We start from the raw sequence: 11,272 nt of genomic DNA on the forward strand, positions 1-11,272 counted from the left end.
AAATGAAAAAAACATATCGTGATATGAAAAAATCTCATATCGCCCAGCTCTACTTGCATTAATATACTGGTGCCAAGTAATATTTTTTGATAAGACTGACTTATAGATGCACAGTATATAGCTGGCCTGTTACTGTACTTATGTTTCTCTTAGGCTAAAAATGCATGACTCATGCAGCTTGTACAACAATACTAATCACTTTGTACTGCATTTTCACAAAAACTGCTAAACAGACTATAGAAGGACAATGGTTGGGTACCTTGGTAAAGAAGTGATTTCTGTTGCTGTTTAGGTCTGAGCATTTGCACTAGTTGTAACTTGGCTTCACACACTGCTATTATGGAAACTGTATGAAAGAGAAGTGAAAATGATAGTCATACGATTTAAAAACCAAAAAAGACCTTGTTTGGCTGTGTATGTGTTACAGCTGTGTTAGTCATGTTATTAATGTCAATCTAGTGCACATCTGTTCCTTCTGTCAATATTTTAGCCTATATTGGCTAACAGAGAACACATGGAAAGTGTTTGTTTTTGTTTTTTTCTCCTGGTTTTTTTGTTTTGTTTTTTCTTTGTTTTTTTTGCTGGATTATATTAACTTTGCTTTGTGGTTGATCTTGAATTTAACAACAGAACAGATTAATGAAAATAAGCAGGGTTTTTCCTGGAACCAATCTATGTGCGAAAAACAAAAGTTGGCTTATTCTGCTATTTAAATGTGGACATTTAAAGTTTGCATCAAATACTTCTAGATAATTTACACTGACCATCATTTCTACGACCAAATGTCTCAGTGTTGGGAGCATGTGTGAGTAAGTTTTTAATCCTGTTTTTCTTGTTTCCTGTTTGCCCCCCGCAGAGCAAATCTTCCAGAACCTCCGTCAGGAGTACAGCAGGATCCAGAGGCGGCGGCAACTGGAAGGGGCCTTCAACCAGACTGAGGCCTGTAGCTCCAGTGATGCCCCCAGCCCCAGCTCCTCTCTCAATGCTCCCAGCTCCCCACCAGGTAGGAGACGTAATAAACTTGGTTTTCTGCACCATGCATTTTTTTCCTTTTTTCCCCCCTTTCTGGTAAGCATAAAGACAAATAAATAAATAAATAAAACACACAGCTGCACAACACACTCACTGCACAATTTCAAGAAAGGCAGATAAACGGTTTCCAAGTGTTGATGAGAGATGTTGACTTCTGCGTGGGGCTGGGTGACTCCTGTTGTTGCATAGAAACACGCCAATTTGAAAGCATACAGGAGTCAGGGCATGAGCTTCTTTACATGTAGCCATGCATGCCAAGATACCTCAGTGTTGCAAGTGTTTGTTATATGTGGATGTTTTATAGAGGGGAAGATGGACTTAATTAATATCATTGTCAATAATATACTTTATCATTGGTGAAATAAGATAGCTTGCCAGTTTAGACAGTTTCTATCAGTGCCACGTTGACCATTGTTGATCGCCATCATCATCACCCTTTGACATAACTTTACTTCTGTCCCAAATCTAACCTGCTGCTGGTGAGTCACTCTTATCCACTAGATACGATAAAAGTTTGGGTGAACACAGAGAATACATGCATCATGGGCATATTATCCAAGTGCTGTTGACTGTAACGTATGCGTTTCAGTTGGAAATTTTTTTTAGATTAACATTGGATTATTTAAATACATACATAATTTAAAGAGACCTGTCATGTTATTACATGGTCAGGAGGAAAAAGACCCTTGTGACTTTGCACTATACAAATACAATAAAATAGAATTAAATCTGAAGCTCATAGATCAGATTCACTAAAAGAGTTGACTTTTCCCCCCCCTCGTCTGCTTTGTGCAGCTTGATGTGGCTTCCATAAAAAAAAATTGGCCCACTGCTATTTTATGTGATGCAATGCATCAGATGTGATGGAATTACAGGCATTGTTTCAAGTTGTTCCATTCAGCAGTGGTTACATTATCAGTTTGGTGCATAAAGTAAAAAAAATAAAAAAATAAAAAATCCCAGTGACTGTGTGTAATCCAAGCCTCAGGGCTTTGGGTCTGTGTGCTGTGTGACTCTATGCAGGACGACTTCGTAGATCACAATGACTGCACTGTTACTAACCTGGCCTCTTTCTGTCTGCGAGGCCACTGTTTTAACCTTCATCCCCACTCTGCCATCCTCCACTGTGACTTACAAACATTTTAGTCTATTTGGCTCATAGCAGACCTCAAAGACCACTTTGTAATGAATCACCGAGCTAAAGCCGGCTCCAGTTTGAGCCTGGCAGAGACGCTGGGGAGACTCAGAAAGAGGCAGCATTAGTGTTGCATGACCCTCCTGGTCTTTCTGAGGTGAGAGAGGACACAGAGCTGTAATTCTGCAGCCAGCTGAGCAGCTATTAGCTTAGAGAGGATGTTTCTGCCCATGACTGGGTATTGCACCATAGATGTGATTCTGCCGTATTTATTTATTTATAGCTGATCTGATTTGTTTTGCTTTTTTCCTCAGGTGCCTCAAGGAAGGACCAGCCTTCGTTTACGCTGAGGCAGGTGAGCTACCTGTGTGAGCGCCTGCTCAAAGACCACGAGGAGAAGATCCGGGAGGAGTACGAACAGATCCTTAATACAAAACTTGCAGGTAAAAAAATCCTCCTTAATAATAAAATTGAAACAACTCTAATATGAACAGTGCCCTTTATATTCCGGGGATGATGTACAGTCAGTGTGACAAGCATTCGTCTTTAGTGTTTCTCAGATTTTCACGACGAAGCGTTTACAGTGTGTAGCTTCCTGGGGAGTTTAAATGTGCTATTAAATCCCAAGATGAATATTTTATAACAACTGGAGGGAACAAAGACATAAAGAGGATATAAAATGTCTTTTGGCAACAAAAGCAAATCTGCATTCATTTGAGTATGTCTGCTTTAAAACGGTTAATTTAATTTTTAAAAAAAAGTGCGCTCTCTGTTTTGACTCAGGCCTGAGTGTTTGGAGGGTTTATAAACTTCCAAATTCCAACTTGGGCTTGTTGTATACAGGAAGTGAGACGATCTGCTACATATCACACATTATGTTTATTAAAAGCAGTGTTGACTGTTGCACACACAAGTACGTTACTTCTTTTCTTCCTGTAAACGAAAACTTGTTAAGCTTGTCTTTACTTTTGCATTGCTCTGTGACATGGCCCCAGGTGCATTATCACATAGTGTGCAGCCCCTCACACTAACACAAATGCCTGTGCTAATGAGAACACACAGGGTCTTTGCTTTATCGAGGCCGAAAGCCACACAGAACAGTGTTGCAGGGGTCAGCAAACACTCTGCTTTAACATCACTCTGGGTTCTTGGTTGCTACGTTTGTACTGGCTTGCTGTCAGTTCTAGGAAAGTGGCAATGTCGTTGTTAGCAGCTATTTGTGGTCTGAGCCAAACCGTTTGTACTTTACTGATATTTTTGTCCTTCCATTGAGTATAACTCAAAGTAATGTTTATCCGCGCTGCTCTAAAGTTGACTTTTCCTCCTCCACATAACTACAGGGAGCCAATTGTAGCAGAGGTACACTGATTAAAACGGTGTCGGTGAGGTTTAGTAGTTCTACTGATGCTTTATTATGGACAGTTTTTATTAAAAGACCTGGAAATGTGATTGTGAATCAGTTTTCAGGTACTTAGCTTAATGAAAATGAAGACTCGTTCCTCCACCCATTTGATGTTTGCAGAATGTGGCACACACCCTCACCTCCATCCTCTTCTCTTTTCAGAACAATATGAATCTTTTGTAAAATTCACACAAGACCAGATAATGCGAAGATACGGAGCTCGACCTGCTAGTTGTGAGTACTGTTATCTTTATTTACTTTGTTTTTAAGTCTGTTCTCAGTTAAAAAGGACTGCCTCTCTTAAAATAACAACTATTTTGTATTTCAGATGTGTCCTGAGCTCACATCCGTGTGATCCCGGCTTCCTCTAATAAGATGGCTGCTCTTCTACTGCCTCCTTCCAGTTGATTTACATTTTATTTCCCTAACACCGCCCCCTCGTCCCTTCTCAAACTGTTTGGGTGCCATGATTTATCCACTTTTTAATCCAGAAGTTGGTTTCTTACTTCAAAATTATTGCTGCTGGCCAAACTTAGAAAAGTCTGAGAGAAAATCTGTATGAAGCCCGCTATCTTTTGTTTGTTTTGTTGTTTTTTTTTTTTTTCCCCTTCTCTTTTATTTTTTTTCAAATATGCTTTTCTGGACTTCCTCACTAAAGCAGATGTTTGTTGAATCTCTTGCCAGCGCTGTAGAAAAAGCTTATTGGCTTGTGACCGTTCTGTATAACCTTCCAGCAGCTGTATCTACTGGCTCCTGCTTCTCACCTTGTCCCACTTTACTGTCCCCCCTTTCCCAACCTCCCTCCTCACAAAACTTACCCAAAATGTGGATTTTTCTCCCTTTTGAAAAAAATAAAAGTTCTGTGACTAAAACATGTTGTCTGGGTGTTTCTTTAAAGCTCCATATTTATATTAATAATGTGCACATTAAGCCACAACATCTCATCATAAGGTCAGTAATAGTTGCTCTTTTGTGACATGTTGACCATAAAATATGCTTTTTTTTTTGTATCATCTCAAATGTATTTCTTTGCACACCTAAATGACTGAACTTTGAGTAAAATTATGTTGAACATCATTTTAACCTAAAACAGGTTATTGGAAATTATCATCCTGAAGAATACTGCTGGTTTTTTTTGTTTTTGTTTTTTAATCTACGGTTTGGCTTGTCTTTCAAAAACAAAACAAGGGTTATAATTAAATGTAGATAAACGACTAAATTTGAATTTTATTGCTTTTGCTTTTGAATTTTCTGACATTTTGTACAGAAAAATAGAGGAGCTGTGATTAATGGAGTATAATTGATGAATTTAGCAAAAGACCTCTAACATGAGTTCATCCATGCATAATAATAATAAAACCTATTTATGTTGAAATCTCGGAGCTGATGACTTGTTCAAATGGGAACTGTATGGCCATTAAGACTTGTTCACAACTGGTGTCTTAGCTACTGTAATCGTTGATTCTAAAAATAATCCCGTCTATTAGCCTTATTTGCGTGCTGTAGCACCCCCTTGTGGTAGATTGGGAGAACTACAACCTCAATATTAAAGCGGGTCTCTGACCTGAGTGAAGTTTATTGACACTGATCAGTTTGAATGAGCCACGCTTCTACTCAAGAGTATTTTCTTTTCTATGTGTGGTTGGACGCTGGGGTGGTTGTATAGTGTTGGTCGGGATTAGGCCACGGCTCCTTGGGACGAAGCACTACCGTGTCTGTGACGTCACTGACCACAGGTGTGGCACGAGGGGAACAGGTAGGCTGTTTGTGCGCGGTTTGGAAACTTGGGATTTGTGGGGAAAAAAACACAGCTGTGCTGTAGCTGGGAAGAAGAAGGGGAGCATCGGGGTTTGTTTATGTCGCGTAGGAAGAAGGAAGCTTCCTGCAGGAAAAAAGCAATGAAAGGCCTATAATTATCAACAAGGGCTTAAGCGTTTTCTTTCAGTCTCTTAGGGAGGGTCAGTCTGAAGAAGGCAGCTCTGCGGGTCGTCCGAAAGCATGGCCGGACTAAGATAAACAGGGGGAGAAAAAACCCACAAAACATTGCTGTAGGTTACTGTTTAACTCCAGTTCTCACCGATCAGCTCTTTCATTCAGGACTTGGAGTCGTTTGATTTAGTTTGGAGAAGTCGGTATTTGTCTCTTTGGCACCGCCTGGAGCCATCTTCTCTCTTCCTGTTGAAGGTTAAGGTGAGTTAGACAAAGTTCGTGATGATCAATTTATTTTATGTATTTATTTTACGCAGCTATCCAAGAAGATACGAGCGCGAATGTAATCCAAAGCCTCTTAATGCCGACAGTCACCGAGCCCTAAAAATCAGACTTCGCCCAGAAAACAGGAAATGCTACAGCACCCGGTAACCCTGCACTGTTACTGTGCAAATGTAGGCAACACGGAAGGAAGTGCCATAAAATAACATTATTAATAATAATAAATTAGAATCTCAGCCTATAGTCTTAAAAGTTAGTTTAATGCTTACAGTAACCTTCAGTGTATTTCATGTAGTTGAAATGCACGATTAAAGACGACACCCAGCTTCAGGCCAGCTCTTGTAAACAAGGCTGAAATAATCAGCTGAAACATAACTGATCTAAGTAAAACATTTCTTTAGTCAATTTTCTTGCGCACAACCCGGAGGAGGCTTTATTGAATATTGGATGTTTACTTGTTCTGGGACATGACTGAGAGTCAGCTGCCTTCACAAAACGATGTGTTTGTTTTGGTTCCTTTTTCAAAACCTGTTAAGTGTCGTCTCCCGAAAAACTTCCGGATATAAGGAGAAAAAACAAACCTAAATATTCCTCAATAATCGGAGCGAAACTGAAACAAGAAACTAGACCTTTAAAACGAAATGAAATCTAAAGAAGTCTGAGGGGGGGGAAGAGAAGAGAATTATAATAATTGTTGGTGTCAGAGGAAAATAGGATCGGCTACTGGGTGTAAACAAAAATAAAAATGCAAAATGAAAGCATGGATCCATCTGGCCTTGTGTCAACGATTCAGGCTGGTGGTGGATTAATGGTGTGAGGGATCTTTTCTTGGCAATATGGGCTAAACTCGCAGAGGCAGGTGTTTCTAGCTCTGTGTGACAAAGAATTCAGGTAGTTATGAAAGCAAAAGAGAATCTAACAGAACGTGGCTGTCAAGACATAAATAGATGTGAAATGATCACATACTATTTATTAAATTAATTTCCATCCACATTTTAAAAGCTTAAAAAGCAGCTCCCGCTTCCAGTAGTACTCAAATTTCTTTTACACTAACTTAGAATTCACTTTTAACTCAGGGCTGGAGCAGTGATGGCGGACGATGACCTGGAGCAGCAGGAGCCGTTTCCTGTGGAAACGGATGAGAGGCAGCCGGGGGATGAAGAGGAGCAACCGGATGGTGTCTTGGAGATGGGATGTTTTGAGAAGTTCCACCGTCTTGTCTCCAAATGGATGCTCCCAGAACACTTGCGCGAAAAGTACCTGGAACGTGCCAACTGCTTTCCACCCCCCATCTTCATCATCCTCATCAGTATTGCAGAGGTAGTTCTGCATATGCACACATTGATACTGTACAGGCACTAGGACAGTGATTTTGGTTTACATTAGTATTAAATACATTCAGGGTAACTGTTAATAGTACTGTTTTGTTGTTCTTTTGTTCTTAACTTATTTACTGTACAGTTCTTTGGTCCTGTGCTGGCTTTTTAAAAGTACTTTATAAATAAAGTTGGATTGAATTGGATAAGATAGCAGATATTAATGAGAAATTATTTGTGTCTTATTTGACTGTTTGTATATCTTTGAAAATGTGTGTTTTCACAAAGATGAAGCCTTAAACTGAGAAGCTTTGTTGGGCATTTCTTTCTTTCCATGTCTTTCAACATCTGCACCGCCTCCTCTGAATGTCCAGATTCATCAAGTCATTGTTATCAGTGAAAACAGCGGTAGCTTCAGGTTACACTGAGCTTCACTGCTGGGAGAAGCTTTTCCACAGAAAGCCAGTGTGTCTTTCATTCAGATTCAGTTAAATAAAAACATTTGGTAGCTCATCAGTTGATTTACTCTGACCTCAAAGAGTTATTTATGATGTACATTATTAAGTCAAGGTTACAGGGAGTGTATTTAAAATCGCCTCTATGTTAAACACACATCACTGTAAGCTCTCATAGTGCCAATGTGAGCTCCTCTTTCTGGCTTTGTTGCCAGAACTTTATGGCTTCTGCCATTTTGATTTTTTGGAGCGGGAAGTGATCATATTTAGACAAGAGGGTGGAGTGCTAACCTGGGAGCTAACGCCACCGAGCTTGTTTACATACCAGCCTCAATTTCCGGGGCTGAAAATTAAAGAGCCACAAAGTGCCAAGAGGAAGACTTCCTCTACTTGGCCACATGTAACAAAGCTCCCATGTTAAAATGCCCAACTTTCATGTTTACAGCCTGGTCTGTGCAGATACTGTCCCCCGTCACAACAACACTAGAGGTGGTGAATTTCAGTATAACTCGCCTATCTGGATACTGGAGTTAGGCGTGTGGGTACTTTGATTGGCAGCTGTAGCTGAGTAGTGTTTGTTAGGATTCACCTTTGCTCCTTGAAGTCACTTAACTGGATCTCTTCACTTTTTTAGTGTCCTTTGGAGTATTTTTAAAGGCTTAGTTGTATGTGGCTTGCTGTGCGGTATAGATTGTCTGTTTATGCTTCAGTTTCTGTGAGCACATGAGGGCTTCTGAGATAACCAAGTCAGTTTTCCACTTGGTTATATTGTAATGTGAGAGCTGGTGTGAAGCCTGTTGCCTCTGTTTGCATGTTGCCTTGTTCAAACTTAGGAATGAACAGCTCTCTTTGTGGCTCACAGATGTCCAGTGTTGCTGCATTTGAATGCCCATGGATACTTTCTCAGCGTGTTGTTGCTTTATACTCATAGAGATAACCATGTAGACTCTTTGTATCATCAGACTGGGAGGAGTTTTGAGGTCAAGTTAGTGGGAAACATGTCTCTGTAAAGCAAACCTCAACATCTGTATGTCTAATTCCCTCATTCTTTTGTTTTTTTCACAGCTATTAGATTTAGCTTGACCCTGATATCTTTTCTACAGTGTTTTAGACGCTCATACTTCATGTCTAATGTTTTGTATCCACCCTATTTCATTCATCAGTTGGCTGTATTTATCTACTATGCTGTGTGGAAGCCACAGAAACAGTGGGTGACCCTGGATGAAGGCATCTGGAACAGCCCTTTAACCTACAAGCCTGAATGCCGGAACGAGGCATGGCGCTTTATCTCCTACATGTTTGTCCACGCCGGGTAAGCATGGGTAGAGCTTTTAAATATGTTAATTACACGAGTGAGGCTCTAATCAGTGCAAAACCCCCCAGAAAAACATTTTTAAAAAATGTGGATAAAACCCACTCACGGGTGGTAATTAAACCCAGCGGTCACTTTTGAGATTGCAGGTTTTGCCTAAAGCATCCTGTCTTGTGTTTTTTAATGTTGAGCTTTTAGCTGCAGCAGTAGCCCTTCAAAATTACTCACCACAGAGGTGAGTAATTTTTCATGAAGGTGGATAACTAATATTATCCCAGCTGCCATGGGGTGAGAATGGGGGCACACCCTGGACAGATCAAAGGTTTATTACAAGGATAGCACAGAGAGAGGCAGACAGTCACACCTCCCACACCTACAACCAAGAGGAAACCAGTGCAGGCACATGGATATCATGCAAACTCAAGTTGAGCTTCAGGTCATGTTAAAGAATTGCATGGAATCTTGGTAGTAATTGTCTGGCATGGCTGTAAAACCACTGCAAATGTACTGGATGCAGCAAGAAAGAAGTCATTAGTGCATAAGCTGCAGAAAGACCGGAAAACCAAACATCATGACTCCACAGGAAAGCTATTAGCAAAGAGGAACAACAGTCTAACCAGCTCTGACTGAAAAAAACAAACCCTAAAGTTTAAGGCGGGTGATATTCTGTAACAAAAACCTCTGAAAAGACCAAAAGCAACAATGAAGTGTATGCTGTGTGTAGACAAAATCATATAGAGCTTATTGCCGCGGACACTCTTATTGTCCAAAACTATTAAAAATACTTACCTGAGGTGTGTTGTTGCCCTGGCTTTTTCCCCCCCATGAATAAACGCACTGTATATTGCTTTGAATCTGGCCTGCAAACTGCTTTAGTATCCTTCTGGAACAATGTGCAGAAACAAACAAACCAAGTTTAGTCTCTTAAAGTAACATTTGTGCAACTGATTTACTAATAAAACCAGTTTAAACAGGCTTAACACTTCAGAATGAGCGATCTAAAAAAGAACTGTCTGTGTTCATGCTATTTTGTCCATCATGCTGTCCTGCATCTCAATGGCCAAGAACTTATTGCCTACTTTGTATTTTCTAGTGTGCAGCACATTTTGGGCAACCTGTTGATGCAACTGGTGGTAGGAATCGCACTGGAGCTGGTGCACAAAGGATTTGAAGTGGGGATGGTTTATCTTTCTGGTGTTCTTGCAGGTGAGAATTACCTTTTTTCTTTCACTTAACAGCCTCAAAACAGAGAACCACCTGCTGGTGGAATACTGAAAGAGGATAGAGGACACACAAAGTGCCATGATGGTTTGGTCTGGCTTTAAATTGGATTGCTGCTATGTCCCTGAGGCTAATCTGGGACTATCGTCCAGTTATAATCGTACAAGTCTGATGTTATCTGCCCAGATGTGACTCTTAATCCAGGTATAGGTCCTTAATCTTGATATATGATGTCCAATCAGGAATATTCTCCACTTCACAAACTTGTGTGGAATAGTCGTTGCAATGGCGGGGCCAAGCCAAAGCATCACGATGTCTACTTTCCTAGGCAGTATGGCAGAGACGGCTCTGTCCATGACCCCAGTCCTCTGGGACTCTAACTACCAGATGTCAGCAAGCCTCCCTTCCTGAGACTCAGCCTTTCTGAAGTTAATTTTCCTGTTCATGCTCGTGTTTGAGTGTTAAAGCGGTGGATGTTTCTCCCTTAGGGTCTCTGGCCAGTTCCATTTTTGACCCTCTCAGTGCCTTGGTGGGGGCTTCTGGGGGTGTTTATGCCCTACTCGGTGGTTACTTCATGAACGCTGTGGTGGTAAGTTCATCAGCAGTTCATCAGGAAATCTGTATTTTCTTTTCATGTGACAATGCAATATGGTGTAGGTAGTAAAGAGACATGATCTACAGGTTAGTCTTGTAGGTAAAGACTAGAAATTGAAGTAGTAATGTTGAATTTTGTCAGAGCATATGCCCCACAGATTGGGTGTCAGAAGAGAAAGAAGAATTTGGGAATAAGTTGGGTGAAGAGATTTAAGTCAGAGCGATAGATATTGGTGATTGGATCAGGCTTGATTAGATACATAGCTGAAGGGAAAAGAGGTGAAGTGTTCATAGATGTGGTATCAAGGACAGAAATGCAGAAAAACAGATCGTGGTGGATTTTGCAAAAAGGATGGAAATGGTTGTGGTGAATACCTACTGCAAAAAAACAACAACATATGAGTGGAGGAAGGTGCACACAGGTGGACTGTATCTTAAGCAGAAGGTGCAATCTGAAAAAGAGGAAGTAGTGTCAGGGGTAGAATCTAACTAGAGATGGCACGATACCACTTTTTTATGTCCGATACCGATATCATAAATTTGGATATCTGCCGATACCGATATGAATCCGATATAGTGTTTTTTAATCAACAA

General features: G+C 40.5%; 2 protein-coding genes across 3 annotated transcripts in view; both read left to right on the top strand.

The window, feature by feature from the left end:
• The window catches only part of akirin1 (akirin 1), a 14,695-nt gene extending 10,254 nt beyond the window's left edge, over positions 1–4,441 (top strand). Inside the window, exons 2-5 of the mRNA XM_005736079.1 lie at positions 857–1,003; positions 2,482–2,610; positions 3,732–3,803; positions 3,898–4,441. Of these exons, the coding sequence (XP_005736136.1) occupies positions 857–1,003; positions 2,482–2,610; positions 3,732–3,803; positions 3,898–3,908 (359 nt within the window). The 3' untranslated portion in view covers positions 3,909–4,441. The remainder of the gene's footprint in view (positions 1–856; positions 1,004–2,481; positions 2,611–3,731; positions 3,804–3,897) is intronic.
• Positions 4,442–5,166: 725 nt separating this feature from the next.
• rhbdl2 (rhomboid, veinlet-like 2 (Drosophila)) overlaps positions 5,167–11,272 on the top strand; it is a 9,532-nt gene continuing 3,426 nt past the window's right edge. The window contains exons 1-5 of one of the 2 annotated variants that reach the window (XM_005736081.1): positions 5,167–5,325; positions 6,857–7,100; positions 8,715–8,863; positions 9,957–10,069; positions 10,573–10,673. In XM_005736081.1, the coding sequence (XP_005736138.1) occupies positions 6,870–7,100; positions 8,715–8,863; positions 9,957–10,069; positions 10,573–10,673 (594 nt within the window). In that variant the 5' untranslated portion in view covers positions 5,167–5,325; positions 6,857–6,869. The other variant, XM_005736080.1, reaches the window with a different exon arrangement.

Source organism: Pundamilia nyererei, unplaced genomic scaffold, assembly GCF_000239375.1.
Source record: "Pundamilia nyererei isolate P.nyererei 1_Seehausen unplaced genomic scaffold, PunNye1.0 scaffold00067, whole genome shotgun sequence".
In the NCBI taxonomy this organism is placed as follows: Eukaryota; Metazoa; Chordata; class Actinopteri; order Cichliformes; family Cichlidae; genus Pundamilia; species Pundamilia nyererei.